This window comes from Natator depressus, chromosome 9 (genome assembly GCF_965152275.1).
Source record: "Natator depressus isolate rNatDep1 chromosome 9, rNatDep2.hap1, whole genome shotgun sequence".
NCBI classification, from domain to species: domain Eukaryota; kingdom Metazoa; phylum Chordata; order Testudines; family Cheloniidae; genus Natator; species Natator depressus.
The window spans coordinates 82,636,745-82,656,197 of NC_134242.1; the positions used below are offsets into that span (position 1 = coordinate 82,636,745).

At 40.9% G+C, this 19,453-nt stretch overlaps 1 protein-coding gene and 1 long non-coding RNA gene across 10 annotated transcripts in view; one reads left to right on the plus strand and one right to left on the minus strand.

Moving 5' to 3' along the window:
* Positions 1–19,453, plus strand: part of LOC141993613 (uncharacterized) — a 79,913-nt gene that overhangs the window by 13,207 nt on the left and 47,253 nt on the right. The window lies entirely within an intron of this gene.
* SERTM2 (serine rich and transmembrane domain containing 2) lies at positions 6,900–18,146 on the minus strand. 9 transcript variants are annotated; one of them, XM_074963162.1, is made up of 4 exons: positions 17,668–18,146; positions 16,684–16,776; positions 16,201–16,254; positions 6,900–10,850 (listed from the first exon to the last, which is right to left on the minus strand). In XM_074963162.1, the coding sequence occupies exon 4, from the start codon at positions 10,262–10,264 to the stop codon at positions 9,983–9,985; it is 282 nt and encodes a 93-aa protein (XP_074819263.1). In that variant the 5' UTR covers positions 10,265–10,850; positions 16,201–16,254; positions 16,684–16,776; positions 17,668–18,146; the 3' UTR covers positions 6,900–9,982. The 9 variants fall into 9 exon arrangements, with proteins under 9 accessions (XP_074819263.1, XP_074819259.1, XP_074819260.1 ...); XM_074963158.1 differs by having other exon boundaries at positions 16,684–16,790; XM_074963159.1 differs by lacking the exon at positions 16,201–16,254.

The window sequence follows — 19,453 nt, forward strand, 5'->3', positions numbered from 1 at the left end:
GTGCTATTGAGGAGACTGAAAATGACAGTTAAGTTCCAAACCTCTGCTGTGGATTAGTCAAAAGAGTGCAATGACTGAAAAGAAAATAAACCAGTAGGGAATATAACTGCAAGTCTTTCCAAACTCAACTCAGCAGAGGGTAGTTATAGATTAGGAGTACTCTAATCATTCTTAAGAACAGGGTAAAAATCACGTAAGAATGAGATCACTGTATTTAAACATATTGCTAGACACCAGTGTAGTCAATACAGAGTTCTGTTCTGCGTTTCTAAACTAGCAACACCTATTAAAGAGACACTGTTAATATGAAAATTGCCTATCTGTATTCCCATATCCACCTCTCTGGTGAAAGCTAATTATAACTCTTCACTCCTGAGAAAGGCCTCGCTTACTCACAAACACTGAGTCAAGGATCTTCCACACTTACTAAAGAGAGAGAATAAACAGCCTTCCCAGGAGGGGTACTGCATGTTGTATTTATTTACAGTTTTTTTTTTTTAAAGAAAAGATAATTACTATCTGAAATGCCACCTGACTTACTCCAGGAACAGGCCAGTGTAAATAAACACACAGCTCATTTTAGATTAGCAAGCCACCCTGATTTCCACAGAAGGGGGCATTTGCCCACTATGATAATACAAATGATAATCACCACAGTGACAATGTATGGAATCTCCTGGGAGTCAGACAGTAGCTCCCAATGCTCCAAGTAGATGGGGATGTTGTTTGCTGGGTTTATCTTTTCTTGGTGGAGGAGGAGAAGGTAAAAGAACTAGTACACACCTATGCATGAGGCTACAAAAAGTAAGCCTTTTTTTTTTTTGCCCATTTTTTTTGCCTATCCATCTACCCTTCCAAAAATAAAAAAATAAAAAATAGATAAACCCAGTAACTGAAAAGTCCCCCTATGAAAGTGACTCTCAAATTGTGATGTGATGACAGCCCATGGAGTGCTGGCTGATCACATGAGCCTGGCTCCTCCTCCTTTCACCTTTAAATCACATTCAAAGGAGCCAAAATTATATTAATTATCTTCCTGGTATTAAGTTTTGTATGTAAGTGATTGTTATAGTTGCCAGAGCACCGATATGTCAACGTAAATGCAAGGGGAGGTGTATTTGAGACAGTCTCTCTCTACCTACATACGCACATACATGTGTATGTTTGTATAAAGGGGATATGGATAAACCAGGCACCTGCTCTAGTTGATCCTAGCCCAAGGGACAGTTTGCTAAAGGGGACTTGTTAAAAATTGGTTGCTCCTGGGAGAAAATATGTCTCAGGCTCTCTGCATTCAGAAGACTTTGCCTGGCAATAGGGTATAGTTTCTCATTTGCCTTCTGCTGTAATTTGGTTTGGATATTGCTTGTTTCTCAGATTCCACTGCCAGAGAGGTAACATAAATCTAAGTAACAAGTGAGAAATGCCTACAGTCTCTGGAACCACACGTTCCATTCCCAGCTGGGCTGACTCCATGCTTCATCCTTCCAGAGTAGATCTATTAAGGTCCATGAGGTTAAATGGGGAGACAGAATAAGTATGATCTAGGCAGCCAGCATGCAAGCTACCTCAAGGTTGGCCCACTCCTATGTTCAAACCCTGACCCGGAAGAACCATCTCTTGCAGTAAGAAGGTAACTTAGTGTCATGCCTATTCAGTCCTTGGGCTCTTTGTTGTGACTGCCACTTAACGATGGTGGTTTCCTTTTGTGATGGAAAAAGGACCGTTCGTGAATAGTGCTGTCTAGTCCAAGATTAGTTCCATATTTCACGGGTCTGTTAGGCCAGCCAGTGTTAAAAAAGGAAACCTATTATAATTTCTCATCAAGTATTTATCATCATCTTCTACTTAGTGGACCGTTTCTGGGGAGGGATATACAGTGCAGTTTATGATGACATAAATAAATCGCAAAGCTAAGCACTAGGGCAAAAAAAGCCAGTAGCACATTTAGGCATACAATGAATTCTCATTAAAATTCTGAGTTTTGAGCCTTATTAATTGAATTCACTCCCACTGCATTTTCCCCTTTTATAGGGCACTTACTATGCTATGTGAGTTTCATATCTTTCTTCTTATATTCAGGACAAATACACATACTAAAAAAGCTTTGGTTTGCTCCCTGTTTTGTTTCTGGCTTTCTTTGTTTGTGACAGAGGAAAAACACACCTGGACTCTAGCTTTGTCTTCTTAAGTTACACGTGTGTATCTTGTGATCTGCGATGACTCATTCCTGTGACCTGTCATGCATGTCTTGCCAGCAGTCTGCATTCTGCTATGAATGGTTCTGTTAGTAAAGCACATAGCCTGCAGGAGGAAGCTAGGTGTTGCACATCTTTGAATACAAATGTCCACAGAGATGCACCTTTTTTTGTGCAGCCATCACTGTACATATTACTAGTCTCTCTTTTACCTGGTGTTTCTTCTACACAAGTGTAGAATCCATACTCTGACCTAGAAGGTTTGGTTGTAAATGTCTGCGTACCGCAATGCCGGCTGCTCCTTGGTGGATGATCTTGGGCAAGTCACATCTGAGTGCTTCAGTTTCCCCAACTGGGAAAAAAGGGGCAACGATGTTGAACTATTAAGGCTCCTCAGTAGCCAGAGTGATAATAGAGCTCAAGTATTTGTCTCCATGCCCTCGGCCTAATTCATGAACTCTCCCTTAGGTAACTTGGTTTCAGAATTGAGTGAAAGAGACTTTTCAAACACCACAAGAGTGAAACTATTTTTTTGTTCAAAATTTTCAATGAAAACTGAATTTTCAGAAGTGGTTTATATTTAGGGGTTGGTTCAGGAACTCTAAACCAGACAAAAGTCACCAGGGAGGAAAAATCCCACTTTGTAAATTTATTTTTAACAATCGCCTAGCCGCAGTAACCACACACTTAGCCAGTACATTATGTACACACAGTTGTCTTATTGTTTTGTTGCAAATAACTTCATTCTGGATCCAGAGGCAGGTGGTAAGGTGGGGAAATGTTGAATCAGGCTCTAACTTGGTGGACAGTTACCAGCAGAAGTCAAACAAAGGCAAAGCAGTCTTGGCATTCTGATCCTGGCCAGCCTCTTTCTCCAATTATGGCTCTTCTAGTTGCAAATCTGTGTAGAGAGTCTGTCTCTGTTGTGCTTATCTGCCAGCTGTCATTTCAGTGTTGCTTCTACAGTAGAACTGCAAAGAGCTCTGAAATTCAGTACATGCTACAATAGTACATCAACGAAAACAAGGCATGTTTAGAACTCTCATTTTCCTCCTTTTCATGGCTATGTATTTAACAGCAAAAAAAAAAAAGTTTATTTTTTTTGCACAGTTGTGGAAATAACCTTTCCAACATGAGCCAAGTGAAACCCAATGTAGTGTTGTCTTCATGAATTCACAGACTGGCAGATTCAGTGCATCTAGGGCTGCTCAGAACTTTTCAGAGCTGTAGTAGGGTGAAAAAATCTGTGAGCAACAGTGAAACTCACATTAGTTTCACTCTTGTTGCCAGATGGGGATGGGGGGAGGATTCCCCTGGGTGCCAGTCTCTGTACAGCAGCAGTCCATCAATGACCCAAATGGGAGCCTTTTGTGCATTTAAACGTGCTTCAGCATCAGACAAACCAGAGGTATGGTGACAGAACAATGTTTTGTTTTTTGTTTTGTTTTGCAATCAACTTGAATTCGTTTGAATTAAAGTTGCTAAGGGATTAGAAACTATAGTATGTCCTAAATATAGGTATGTCTTAATTTGCTTGATTGGCACCCGTGTTTGCCTAGCCTGGGTCTAAGCAGCTACACTGCAAAGTGGCACTACAGTTACTGTGTCCTCGCTGGTGCTCCACTCACCTGTGTCTTGCTAAGACTTCTGGGGGCATATCCCATCGTTCTCAGTGCTGCAGTAAGCTAAGCAGCCCTATGACTCTTTCCTAGTGAATTGTGGAAGAACTTGCCTGTCTGTCTGGGCACCCAGGGTGAATTGTGGGAAGGCATTGGAGGACTTTTGGCTCTCAATTAATCTAGCCTGTGTCCTCGCTGCCAAGCGGATGTGATGTCAGTCTCAGGCTTTAGCCTATGGCCATAGACAAGCCAACTTGGGTTCAAAGCATCACCAAAATCCGGGATGTGGCTTTTGTATGTGTGGTTGGCGGCGGGGGAATGAGGGGCAACACCTGAAGAAGAGCCCAGGTTAACTCTGCAGTGAAGAGGGACTCAAGGTGGGACTTGAGTTAGTTCAAGGACTTCAGGTATCATTTTTTCATACAAATGCCAAGTTTAAAATATTTTGTAGTGAATGGGCCAATGATTTAGATCAAATGCCTAGGGCCTAATGTGGCTGTGAGGGAGGTAACCTTTCTTGAACCATATGTGGCCACAGTAGTGCTCCCGAGACGCTGAGCCTCAGTGCAGGGTGGAGAGAGAGCAGAGGCTGTGTGCCTGTGTGGGTTTGACTCACTTATGCAGAAAATTGACTGAAAGAATGACTGGAATCATGAAGTTTATATAAAATTTATTTCTCATGAGTCCTTATTCTAGCCAGATCCCTAAACTTCTACTTGATCCCTAAAGTTAGGTGTCACCTCCCTCTAGCTTAGAACTGGATGGGGCTTCCTGTAGGAGCCATCAGTGCCTCTGTCTAGGTTAGTCAGGGGGACACTCCACATTTCCCTGGGTTGGGTTCACTGCCTCTCCAGTGCTTGCAGTTGCTAGGGAAGACGCTAAAAAAATGAGGCCAGAAATTGAAACCAGGGTATGCCCTAGTTATTTATTTTCCATTAATAGTTTACACTCTAAAAATTTGGCTGTTAGTAAGTTTGTAGTCTATTAAAAGTTGTTATACTACTTAAGTCCAATAGCACCAAACCCTTAAATGGGTCATCTGAATAGATCCCTGTGTCTGTAAAACCATGAGAGTGAGTGTCAACTGGTTGGCTGCTAGGAGTACAAAGTCATTCTGGACCTTATTGGAGAAATAATTTTAAAGTGACCGCTCTAAAATAAGTGAAAGACACTTATAGTTTGCAAACAATAAAATAATTGGAGAAAGTAACAAAGACCATTCCTGAGGTCCATATGATTAATCTTTTTTTCCCCCTTCTCCAGTTGATAAATTTACATAAAAGCTAAATTCACATTGATGTCCATATAGGCATTATTTATAAATTGTATCTGAATTGGACAGACCCCTTCCTGATTGTCACTAACCCACTTCCACTCTTAGCTAAATATAATCTACAGCTGAATGAGTTCCTCCTGCCTATATCTAAGAAGATCCCAGAACACCTTTGATAAAAATCACTCTGCCAAAAACAAGTTTAACATTATTGTTCATGCAGAACGTTAACTGCCTTGGAAGATGGACTTAATCTTCCTCTGTTGCGAAAGCACTAGGGGAAATCTGCACATAAAGCAATCCAGGGAGAGGGGAGAAGAACCTAGTAATCTAGGAGTTAACTTTTCATTCCACTTTTTGCATATTCATTTTGAAGCCTAGGCAAATGGTAATTTTTTTAAAAAAAGCACCAGGGTGAACTTTAGTATCTGTAAACTTCTCATCTTCCTTTTTGGACCTTCATTGTCTCTACAGATCTGAGGGTGATGAAGGTCACAAAGCCCCTCATACAGTCTAAAGTTTATGCTCAATGCCTTGAAGCCATGACTGTAAAACAGCACCAGTGCATGTATAATGTTTGTGTCATGAATGAATGCTGCTGTAAAATATTAGATTCATATCCAGATCTCCACAGTTAGATAGATAGCACCTGAAAACTGATATGGGAGATCCCCTAGCTTTGCTTGATTCCTATAGAGGAAGAGGTCCTAAATCCTTTCTCAGCATCTCTTGTGTATTTATCAATATGTATAAGAATACACTTGAATGCTTTTTAGGTGTCATTTTTACAATCCTTTCCAAGCATGCTAAAAGTATCAAACAGCCACCATCACTTGTGGATTTTTTTCCCATCAGAGACCCCCACCATGAAAGTTAATAGAGAGTGATTGAACAGATTGTGAATCAGGATTTTTAGCTCTTAAGGTATGTTTGTATTTGAATCTTTTGCTGTGTTTTAACATACATTCATTATGTGGTGAAACATGACTGTAGATGGGTGTGGGGTGGGGAGAGGATTCTTGGCAACCTTTAGGCTAAATATGATGGAAGAATTTTTGAGGACTGTTAAGGGCAGTTGTGATGGCTTCTGTTTCCTGCTGATTGTGAGTTTGAGTAAGGTTATTAGATTCAAACAGGGCTGGACTGTAACCTTACAATCCAGCCTAAGAAAGAGACCCTACCAGGAGAAGGGTCGGAACCAAATTAGGACTCAGTCAGTCAAGCCTGGTCCTTTGCTCTAGAGTGGAAGTGATCTGACTGCAAAGGCTCTGGCAATGCAGAGTATGGGGGATCCTTATGTTCCCTTATTCTCCTGCATGGGTGCACAGTAGTACCTTACTTTTGTGATTCTCCAGCAGTCCTAATGATTCGGTTGAAATCAGTGGGACCACTGGAGGAGTATAGTACTCCTCCATGTGAGCCCTACTATGAGCTGCTGGCCCTGTGCACATTATGGTAATAGTATAAAGCAGCCAGCTGGTTCAGAATTGATGTATAGTGTTTCTCTTAGGTTTTATAAAAATATTTTTTAGCAGATGGACAAGTGGGAAGCAAACAAATAAAGCTTGTGGAGGGAAAAGGTGGTGAAATGAGACCACAACATTACAGATCCAGCAACTCAGTGCTTAAATTGCAGTCGTCATTCAACATAACCAAACCAATACCAAAGCCCACTGAATCCTTATGACTCGAATAGACCCACAAAGGCAAATTCCAGCCAGCAGTCCCTTTCCCCGGAAGGCCCATGCTCTTGAAAATTACAAATAGGAACAAAAAGACTACAAATGGAGAACACGTGTTTTATTTGTTTCTTTGAGAAATGCAGGCTTTAAAATCTGCTAGCCTTGAAAAAGACAAGCCGTGCATACAATGTGCACATGTTTTTTCTAACAAAAATATATATAGGTCTTATGTAAATAGCCTATCGAGGGAGCATACCAGGCATAGGGCATACTGAGCTGAACAGCTACTTGCTGTCTGAAATGGAGACACACAACATTGGAAGGGAAAAGTGATGCTGTATGTTGGTAGCTCTGGCTGCCTTTCCTGGCAGTATTGTATACAAATATATTATCTGCCCAGATATAATATATGATTAAATATAAATGGATCAACCTTTCATTTACAATATATTTATTAAATCAATTTTTGAATAAGAGTACTTTTATGAGTTAAAATATTTTAACAGAAAATTAAGGGCCCCAATCTGCCACTGAATTAATTGCTATTAGGATTGGGCCCAAAATCAATTTGTCTGTCATTATTCTTTGTACTAAAATATCTTCATTAAATAGATATATCTGCAGCTCTCTCTGTTTCTTGGGAGTAAAACTTTTCCTTCTCCGGGTGATTGTGATAGAAGATTATTGTTTCTCAGAGACTGTTAATTGCCACATGGGTTAAGGAATGGTCAGAATCCTACGGCTCTTGTACACTTTTAAAAGGGTCCTGAAAAAGATGGCGGTGGACTGAAGATTGCATGGGGTAAATACATATTTTAGCCAGTATTCTGTGCTTTTGCTGCTGAAAGAATGAAACTGTATCAAGTAAACCTTTTTTTATATTGTTAAACATACATGACAGCATGGCTCAGTTAGTAGCAATCTGGTTTAGCAGGATTTAGATTAAATCCTACAACAAGTAGAATCTGGACTCCTAAGCAGTGCTGATAGAACTGCACAACAACAGGGAGAGTGCTGCACTCTGAGAGGTACCGTCCCTCAGATGAACTGTTAAGCCAGGGTCCTGTCTAGTAGGTGCTCAAGTGATGATCCCATGGCACAAGAGTACAGGATAACCTGTGACCTGGCCTACATTTCTCTTCCAGGCAAATACATTCTAATGTCCAAGGCTGTGTGGAAAATATTGCTGAAAGTATATTGGATGTTGTGTTTCCTTACATAGTTACTACACTAACTGTTTTCCCCGTTGAGCCTGTACCTCATGGAGTACGTTGAGTACAAAAGGTGCTATTCTACATGGAGAAAGAGTCTTCCGGTCAGAAAAGCAGTGACAATAATGCTAATCCTTGCTGTGGACCATTCATGACCAGTATGGTTTTAGCATCTTGTTCTTCCCCATAGAGAGATAAAGAAGCCAGACTCCTAGTCAAAAACAACCCATCGAACAACTGACCCATAAGGATAAAGAAATCACAATTCCCGAAGCATTGGAAGAACAAGTTCTTGTTGTTGTTACAGGTCTGTAGAGTCAGTGTCATTGCTAATTTTAGCACTGTTTGTGTGTGGAGAGTTTGCACTTTCAGGCCCTTGGAGAGAGGAGAATTGGCAAATGATTGTATATAAAGTGGAAAGCACAAGGGAGTTTTATCACAAGGCTAGATTTAGACAGGAGCAAAGGAGGTAAGATGTGCTAGTTAAAATCCATGGGGAAGCACCTGCCCAGTAAACATGAGTTTAAATGATCCCTATCTAAAAAGTGTTGTTATAAGGGATAGTGGCCCAACAGAATTGAGATGCTATATTTGATTGCCATCTTTCTGATCCATGTGAAGAAAGTCCTTATTTTTTTCCATAGAGTATTGTATGTTTATATAGAGAGACGTTAAAAGGACATTCCCAGCGTATTGTTTCATAATTTTAGATATTTTTTTCTTACTGTTCCAGTTTATCTCTTGGAATCTTGCTCTCCTATTTCAGTGCTCATATTTTCCTTTAATTTTGTATGCACACTAGTTGGTCATTTAGGATAACTCCAGAGTACAGAGCTGTGCATGCTGATTTATTATTGCAGTGTGGGGCCTTGGCATTCTCTTCCCTTTCCCTTCTCCCCTGCCCCCGTATCCTTGGGAGAAAAGTATTGGGAGTTTTAGCGTGTTTCTGGAGGGAAAAGCTACATGGAGATGACAGAGAGGTCCAGGTTCAGAACAACCCTATCACTGTTAGCAATGTCCACTTAATTCACTAACATTAAATAGGATTTTAATTACTGAGTGACATTAGGAAAGCTGAAAGAAATGAACCTAGTTTTAGGGAATGCAATTCCTGCAAAGGAAGGGCAGGGACACAGAGGCAGTGTGTCTTCTGAATATGACTCATGCTGCTTGATTCATGCAAAGAACTTTACCTTTTATTTTCTTTCATTCTGAATGAGCTGCCTCTTTCTGATAATTGGAATGCACTATTTACTCTTTGTTTGATTCTTAATGTCTGAAAGTAATAGCCCCAGTATATGATGCACATTGGCCTTATAGCAGGAACGCTTGTCTATTTCCAAAATTGCATTTTGCAAATGTGCTATTCCAAGTGGAAAAAACACCATTTAAGATTTTCCTTCTTGAATGGGATGGATGTCTGGGGATTTTCACACCACTATTCATTTTCCTTATGTGCCCTGTGGGTTCTTTGAGCCTGCACCACAAATTAACTTTGAGTTCAAGTCTCTTATCAGGCGAGGAATCTCCTCTAGCAATAGAGGGGAAGATAACTCAGCAAATACATCTTTCAGAAAATATTCTTGTACGTTTTTGGTTTTTTGGCTGTCATTATAGTAGCTTTTATCATTTGGATTAAGTCTTTTCAGGAGGAGCTGAGTCTCTCCTGAGAGCAACTAGGCTTCTGTGGTCTAGATTTTATTTAGGACATGTGCTCCATATTCTCATAGAAACCAAACTTCTCAACACATGTTGCTTGCAGTCTTCAGGGGGCAGGAGTGTTCTAAGCCTACTGGTTATTTTATGACTGTCAGTTCACAAATGAGTCAAATGATACTGCCCTAGATGCTGAAAATGTTTGTTTGATACATGTGGAGTACATTGCAGAGCAGAGTGGGCAGGTGGGAGTTCTCCTCCCCACAAAGCACACACATATTTTGCCAAACAAAAGGTGCTTTGTGAGCCATGCAACTCTTTCCTCCTGCCTGTTGCTTCTGTCTCATTGAATGCTAGGAATCCTGCTGTGCATTTCTACATCTGTAAACTGGTGTGCATTCTCTGTGCTTTCTGGAGAGGTGGTGATTGGGGAGATCACGTGCTTCAGGCGTAAGAGCATGGTGAAGAGTAGTATGAGAAGGATGGCCAGGAGCGTTAGGAACAAGCCAACGTACATGTACAGGTTGGCATATTTATCTGCTGTCGTGTTTACTTCTGTAGCCAGGGTTGGCAAGTGGACACGGCCAGTAAGATTTCCACGGTATTTAAAATAAATCTCAGTCATTGCTCACTCTCAGGTTTTGTCCATTTTCTCTATTCACCCTTAATATGTTGCCTTCCTTCACCCATTTCATGAAGAAAATCCAGAAAGGGGGTTTACACCTGAAAGTGGATTCTGACCAGAGTTCTGTAGAGAAAGCACAATTGTGTTGGTTGTGAGATCTTCACCCTACTTGGTTAAGCAAACTGCTCTACAGGAGCCTTTGGAAGTCATTTCTCACATGCCCCATTAGAGATCGATTTTTGTTGTTATAACTTCTTATGCTGTCAGAGTTTTAATTTGCCCAAATCTCTTTAGTCCTCTTCTGGAACTAACAGATCTGAGTTGCTGCCGGGCTTAGCTCTATACAGACTTTCCTTTTTGAACAAAGGAAGTGAACTTTCTGCCAACCTATCACGTTGCAGATGATTTATTCCTGGGTGATCTGGCAAGCTTGTTTTATCTCTTGCTAATATGGTTGATGATCTCCACTCTCCAAAGTTATGGGTGTCAGTGATTAGATGAAGGAGAGTTTGGAAAAAATGGGGTCTTTTCCACTTTCCACATTGAACTGATTCTGTAATGAGGGTCAGTCAAAACCCCTTCCTTTCTAAAAGGGAAAGAGATAACAAAAAGAATTAGTAAACCCAGTTTGTACTGTACTCTCACCATACCAACCTGACAGATAAAGGATAATATGAAATTGGTATCTGATCTGATCGCTATTAGAGCATTGCATTTCCAGGGGTATGAAATGAATTCGCGGACATGGGTCCTGTGAGCCATTTGGTAATCTGGAAGAGCATTATGTGTTTACAAAGGTTCTTTGTACCTTTAGAGGAAGGGTACTGTTACTGTGCATAATTCACTATTGTTTCCTATTCTAGTATTCTGTGTTTGTGGGTTAGGGAAACACCCACTGATTATACAGATGAGGGCCATTAAAACTAATGGAGGAAAAGATATGAACCCCACTGCCTTCCTACACACAAAGCTCTGCATGTGTCATCTCAGCTATAACTTGAGAAGGCTACTGCTGGCACAGAGTGTCCTATGAGCAGCTGAAGCTCTGCCAGTGTGGACTGGGTCCTGTGTACAAGTGCCCACTTACCTCCCACAAGCAAAGCTGGACAGAAAAGGGATTCCCATCCCATGGGAAATTCTGACATTTCAAAAACTGATCTCATTCCAAATTGTAACAATGAAAAATTTCTCATGCAACAGAAAGTCCAAAAATATTTCTCTTAGGAAACCTCAACATGTTTTGTTTTGATAAGGTAAAAACATTTTGTTAATGCTGAAACATAATGTAAAATATCTAATATGCACACATTAAATATTAAAATGTTAACTCACATGATTAACTTAAAAAGTTAATTGTGATTACAAAAATTAATCATGATTAATCGCAGTTTTAATCCCACTGTTAAACAATAGAATACCAATTGAAATTTGTTAAATATTTTGGATGTTTTTCTACATTTTCATATATATATTGTATTCTGTGTTGTAATTGAAATCAAAGTGTATATTATTTTGTATTATAAATATTTGCACTGTAAAAATGATAAACAAAAGAAATAGTATTTTTCAATTCACCTCATACAAGTAATGTAGTGCAATCTTTGTCATGAAAGTGCCACCGTTCCAGAGGACATGCTTCCATGCTGATGACACAAGTTAAAAAAATAAGGCATTAATTAAATTTGTGACTGAACTCCTTGGGGGAGAATTGTATGTCCCCTACTCTGTTACCCTCATTCTGCCATATATTTCATGTTCTAGCAGCCTCTGATGATGACCCAGCACATCTTGTACATTTTAAGAACACTTTCACTGCAGATTTACAAAACGCAAAAAAAAAGTACCAATGTGAGATTTCTGAAGATAGCTACAGAACTTGACCCAAGGTTTAAGAATCTGAAGTGCCTTCCAAAATCTGAGAGGGACGAGGTATGGAAGAGTAATACTCCGATATGGAAACTACAGAACCCAAACTACCAAAAAAGAAAATCAACCTGCTGGTGGCATCTGACTCAGATAATGAAAATGAACATGTTGGTCCACACTGCTTTGGATTGTTATCAAGCAGAACCTGTCATCAGCATGGACTCATGTTTCCTGGAATGGTGGTTGAAGCATGAAGGGACAAATGAATCTTTAGAGCATCTGGCACATAAATATCTTGTGATGCCAGCTACAACGGTGCCATGAGAACGCCTATTCTCACTTTCTGGTGACATTGTAAACAAGAAGAGGACAGCATTATCTCCTGCAAATGTAAACAAACTTGTTTGTCTGAGCGATTGGCTGACCAAGAAGTAGGACTGAGTGGATTTGCAGGTTCTAAAATTTTACATTGTTTTATTTTTGCAGGGTTTTTTTGTACATAATTCTACATTTGTAAATTCAACTTTCATGATAAAGAAATTGCACTACAGTACTTGTATTAGGTGAATTGAAAAATACTATTTGTTTTTTTACAGTGCAAATACTTGTAATCAAAAGTAAATATAAAGTGAACACTGTACACTTTGTATTCTGTGTTGTAATTGAAATCAATATATTTGAAAATGTAGAAAACATCCAAATATATTTAAATAAATGGTATACTATTGTTTAACAGTGCGATTAATCGTGATTAATTTTTTTAACCACACGATTAATCACAATTAATTTTTTAATTGCTTGACAGCCCTAATTTCAACATTATTGAAACAAAACAAAGTGAAACATCTTAATTTTGATATAAATGCATTTTCAGAGGGAAAACAGTTCTGTCTTTTTTTTTTAACCAGTTCTTCCCACAAGTCAGTGCCACATTCTTCTCTGGAGGGAAAAAGGCTAGCTCTAATTCGCTGTGGGTCCAGGACCGGCTCCAGGCACCAGCGTTCCAAGCAGGTGCTTGGGGCGGCAATCTACAAGGGGCGGCAGTCCGTGTGCTCGTGGCGGTAAATCGGCGGTAGCTTCTATGTTCAGCCGTCCACGGTGGCAGTTCAGTAGCAGCTTCTATCTTCAGCCACTCGCTGTGGCGGCAATTCGGCACACTGCTTGGGGCGGCAAAAACAGTAGAGCCGGCCCTGTGTGGGTCCCATCGGTACTACCACTTAGCTGGCTTGGGTGTTACTGAAGGGCTGAACACAGTGTCTCCACACCACTCCCAGCGTTTGCTAGGATCCCTCTTGGTTTCAAACAGTTTAAAAATAGATTAAAGGATAACTTAAGGAATAAGTGGGCCAGATCCTGCTGGATGATAGAATGGTCAAACTGGGCTGTACTGCTGGCTTAAACAGTCAGCTGGGGATTCCCCTAGAATAATTCCTGAGTTGGTTATCTGGCTGTGTTCCACCCACTGGAGTGTAGAGGCAGGAGGGGGCATGGTTAGAGTGTGCTGCTATGAGTTCTGTCAGGCCCTGAGCCAGCCCCTAACCTAAACCAGCCCCCATCGGGCCTCATGATCTGGGGGAAGGAAAAGTGGAATAAAGCCATTTTTCCAGCACACCTGGGAGTTTGATTGTTCTAGGGCTATTTGCAATGGGCAGCGTAGTGATGGTTACTGCAGAATAGTGCTAATCCCTGGGGACTAAGCATGCAACATCCCCAGGAAGTTGCATTTCTGTGGGGCTGGCATGTGAAGGAACGGCACTAGGAATGAAAGGTGGGATTTTCAAAAAGCACCTAAAAGACTTAAGTCCCTTTAAAAGTCAATGAACTTGAGCATCTAAGTCTCCTACGTGCTCTTGAAAATCTCCCTTGAAATTCTCTCATGACACAATCATTGGGCTGTCAGGATAGCAAAAGCTTGTTTTGCCCAAGCAGCTAAAATAATTAATTTGCATTATAGACTATCACGTTTTATGCCAAATGAATTTCTCATGGCCAAGTTACAAACTTTCCAAGAAATTAAAGGTTTATAGGAAATGCTGAGAAATGCTCACTTACATTGGCACAGACAGCACTGTTATAATAAATGCAGTTTTAAAACAAGGGTGGTTTAAGAGCACATAACTGTAGGCCTTCCTGAGGGCAGAGGATAAAATAAAATGGTATGTTTTTTCAAAGTGTTTGGATTGGCCTTTCGCAGCTTAGAAAGATACTATTTCTGAAAGTTTCAAACAGGCTTTATTATTCCTTTTTCTCTACCCCAACCATCTTCTATCGATCTCTTCAGACTTCCCAGACGGCTTCAGCAAAAAAAGCGCCACTGAAAACAAACAAACCCCTTGGACTTCTGCAGCCTGTGAGCCCTGCGTTTGAGTCTGGTTTTACGTAGCCTTTGGCACATATTATTTTAATTGAATTCAGGGCATAAGGATGACATTTAAACTTCAGCAGCAGTCCATGGGCCAGATGTGCTACACCAGTGTATATCCAGAGTAACTCCTTCAGTTTAGGTTTACACCTATGCAAATGATACCCTACACCTCCAATTTTGAAATCCACTTTTGAAAGCAGGAGATCTTGTGATATTTTGGTGGATTCCCAGCTTTTTTCTCTCTTGAGGTTTCTTCCATTTTTATTACTTATTAACCTGTCCAGGCAGACTGGGGCAAAGGTCTTGCTGATGCAAGTCCCCTGGAATTAGTGCAGTTGCACCAGAGATAAATCTGGCCCATTCCATGTTTTTTAAATACTTCAACACTCCTGGAAAACCTGAATGTAAAGAACAAGGCCTAGATTTTCAAAAGTGGCTAGTGATATTGGGTGCCTTGGTTTTGGAGCCCAAAATGATGCCCTAGTGGGACCTGGCTTCCAGAGGGCAGGTGCTCAGCACTTTCTGAATATCAGATCGCTTTATGTTGTCTCAAATTGAACACCTAAAATTTGAAGCAGCCAAAATCACTGCTGACTTTGGAAATGTGTTTTCATAAGCCTATGTATAAAATACTATATAAAGGCTTGTGAGGCCCACATTTCTAATGATTTTGGCTGCCATATATATATATATATGTAAAATATAATATGGGTGCCTTTCTCTGAAACAAAGTGGTTAGTAACACAGCTCACGTGTTATTAAAGAACTCAGTACTTTTCCATTCTTAATCTGATGCGTGTCTATTTATCCTTCATATGAAAAACAGAAAGACAGGAGACTTCTGGGAGGTGATAGTACAAATGAATTCATATCCAGTATGGGGTGAAGTTCACATTGGTGGAGACTGCCAGCAGAAGCACCCTGGACTATGTGAGCCCCATGCTGGAAACACTCCCCTGTGTGTCACAGGGTCTCAGTGCAGTCCCCACATAGGCCAGCATGGAGAGCAGGGGCGGGGCCAAGAATCTGTGTTCCCAAGGATGCTGGCATCTTACCACGCTAAGTGGCATTGGTGTGGTGATAGTGGGGGCTGCCACTGCTATTTCAGCACACAGGCTGCAGCAGAGGACTTGAAGAATGAGGCTGTGCTACAGCCCTGGACTTTGGCTCGGAGTGGGTGGGGGCAGTAAATTTCACTCCCATAATTCCCACACTTTGCCTGAATAAAGCATGAACTTTCTCCGTGAAGAACAGACTCACTGTTTGTAGCTAGTAGGAAATACAGGATATGGCGGGAGCTTGTTTAATTACACCTACTTTAATACTATATGATTTCTCCACCACTGCCGAAGTGCAATCAATGTGTAGTCTGACATGCTATGAGTAAAGTGCAGAACATTGTCCTTACCCCATGTCTGTAGCTGTCTCAGCTGGTAGAGAAAACTGAAATCTGCGTCTCTCCCTAAAGACCAGAGTGGCTAATGGCTTGACATACTTCTGAAAATTAGACTGTATAATGCTAAGCACATTAGGAGTTCAAGTGCAACAATTAATTCCAAGCCAAGAGTTTGAATTAATAGAAGTAAGAGATTAATGGTGGAGATTTAGCATGGATTTTTATTACTTGTCGTCTGATTAATATAGAATTGCAGGTAACATCTGGAGACTTCAGCTTCATTTGGACTGTTGAAAGTAGAGAAATTACCTATATCTTTTCCAGAAAGGAAGCAGTTACCAAGATCAGCCAAAGAGCATTTCACTGCAAAATATAAGAATTTGAAATGACTAGCAGGTATTTCAATGTGCGGATCTTTTTGGATACTTGCTTTAGTTTTACAAAGACTGTTATTAGCAGAAAAGGCTCAGGAACAGAATTTCAATGTATTTTCTGTAGCCGTTTCATCCCACTAGCTAGCCGTGGCAGCTGGGTTGTTTAACAGCAGGTAAGCAAATCTGATATGCAAAGAGGCTGCACAAAGCCAATTTCCAAAGCAGGTTAAGATCTGAACTGTCTGATTCAGAACCGAGTAGGCAAAGACCTCCCTGCCCTGCTTTGGAAGCCTCCAAATTAATCGTCAGACTAACAGACATTTGTTAAAGTGCAGTGCATCAGAAGTAGAAACCAAATTCCCTAAAAGATCTAAGTTGTTGATCAATATTTGTTAATTCAGAACAGGATCTGACCTACTTGGAAAATATGGTCCAGTCCTGGGAGCTGCTCACGCCCTCGGCTCCTCATTGATGTTAGTGGATGAGGCCCTTTGAGTCCAAACAGATGGTTCTGTCATAACAATTCTGTAATTATTTTTGAGAAATTATTTAAATTAGGCAAGTTCTGTAGTTTAATAAAAAAAATCAATAATGGAAATGGAGGCTTAAAACAAACTAACATCAGAGCACTTTCCCTCACCATACGTAACAGACATGCAGAGGGCCAAGGTGCTGAAGTCATTCACCTCCCAATGAAGCCAATATTTGCTGAGGGATCTCAGCATGCTCAGGATTTAGTCTGTTTTTAATGACCCAGACCTGACCCACCCCATGCCTTGCTTCTATAGCAAAGGAAGAGAAATAATGATTTTCAAACCCTGCAACACAATAAGTACGGCCAGGATAAAACCAATGCATAGCTAGATAACTGCAGTAAATGCTCTTATCTTAGATAGATGCTTCCATTCCTTTGCTTTCTTTCCACTATCAGTTTAAGTTTTAATAGGTAACAAAGGATCCTTGAAACTGAGGACAACAATTGTGAGCTGTTTTTGCTGTTCCATCCAGTACTAAAACTACCACAGAGAGATGAGAACAGGATTGAAAAGGACAATTATTACAGTAAGAGGCGCAGTTTGAAACCACCAACGTGGGCTTTCCTAAGCTAGTAGTTCAGTCCTCCTTTGCCTGGCTGGCAGAAGCAGAAAGACCCTGGTACAGAGCACAGTGTGCTTTATAAGTTACACTTTAAAAAAATGTTGAATAAGCACAAAAAAGCATTGAAATGCCATTTCCATCCGTTTCTTGCATTTTCCCCAGTGGGAATTTGGGGGCAAGGGTCTCTTCTTTCGTTGGCAGATGGTATACTTTTGTTTTGACGCCAAAGCGTAAACTAATGTGTCTAAGCCTCAGCTATGCCAGAATGTAGGAAAATAAACAAGAATTTAAAGAGCATAATTACCTTTCCTAGCAAGCAGGATTGGTGGGAAGCATCTGGTTCAGACCTTGGACTTGCTGAGAATTTGTCTAGGAACATCTCCCCCCACTAGCTGAGTCTTCGGAAGAAATATTTGCATCTTACTGCTGGAGCTAGAATATCTTCTTTCGAACAAGCATGCGGAGTGCACTTTCTCCTTCTCTGCTCTTGAAGTAAATGTTTTGCTGCGTGACAGGCAGGGGCGACTCTTATTCCAGCTCTTGAGATGCCAGCCGACAGACTGATTTAACCGCATAAATGCTGATATTCTTCCTTCATTCAGCAAGGGAGGGTGGGGAGAGTCTTCTGTTCATGTGCCTGAACGCTTGAATGGAAACAGCCTTAGCCAGACAGTTCCCTCCTTCAGCTGCTGTAGGCAGTTGTTAGATTGTAGAAGGAAAGGTAGCTCTCCAGCACTGCTGCTACCTCTCCTCAATAAGGAGGGAGGGAGGAGAGACCAAGAGCAAAGAGGCTGCAAGCTACACTGTGAGCAAAGTTTGTGCAAGCCTCTTTTTAACTCTTTAGAGCCCATGGGCTGTAAACCAGTCCTGCTATTTGACCAGGCTGCCAGATATGAACCTTGGAGGAGAGATTGGTTAACTTTGTTTCATAGGAGAGTACACAAGTTTTTATTTAATGCCCAAAGGTGTTTTTTTTCCTAGAAAAAATCTCCACTGTCTTGTGGAGGAATCTAATGATTCCTTCTGTCTCTAGAATCAGTGTCATTTACAAGATGAGAACATTGTAATCATACCTAAGCATGGCTTCACCGTGTTGTGGATTGGAATAAGAAATGTGATTTCTATGCTTGGTATCTTGTGACTTTCTATTGGCTCTTTTCTGTGATAACAGAGGTAAAGCTATGGTATAATGCTATAGTTAGCACTTACATAGCACCTCTCCTCTGAGGATCTCAAAGCATTTTACAGACACAAATTAAGCTCCACAGACCCTCTGTGAGGTTAGGTAAGTCTTTTCACCACTTGACAAACATGGGAATGGAAGCACCAAAAGTTTTAAGTGATTTACCCAAGATTGCACAGTGAGTCAGTGACAGTCAGGACAAGAACTAGAAATCTCAGTTCACTGCTCTAGCCAGCAGGCCAGTGTTTCTAAACCCTTTTCAGATTGGTGACCTCTTGTTTAAAGTCAAATCTTTTCAACTCCTTTCGTTTACTGTACATGTAAAAATGCATCCGTGATAACAATAAGCCTATCTAATTTGTGTGTGTGTGTTTCAAAAGGTTGACACAGCATACTTGAGCTTGAAGGGTAAGGGTGTGCAGGGAGTGGGGGAGTGAGATTTGATTGAAATAAAATTTTCAGTGCTTTGCAACCTCCCCCACCATTGACTTTCCTGACTCCAGGGGGATGGTGACACACAAGTTGTGAACGCTTGCACTGGAAAACCATCTCACTCCTCCACACTGCGGAGAGAAGGACTGTACTGGGAGGGGCTGCTTCCTCTGCTTATCAGAGGGGTAAGGATCATAGTTGCTGGAACTAGGGGTGACTGCTGCACCCCCAGCTTGAAGTGGCTTCATTATATACAGGGTTTACAGTTTGGTTCATTGATTCTCAGCATCCTCACTATACAGATTGTTCCAACATCCCGGTAAGGATCAGACTGGGACAAGCCCATGCAGGTGGGAGGTAGTATGGCGGGAAAAGATAAGGTTGTGATAAAGCAGCTCTTCTCTCCTATGCTGCTTTGGATCACAGGAGGACTAGGAGAAGGGGCCACATGCTACCCCACAGCAAGAAGATGAAG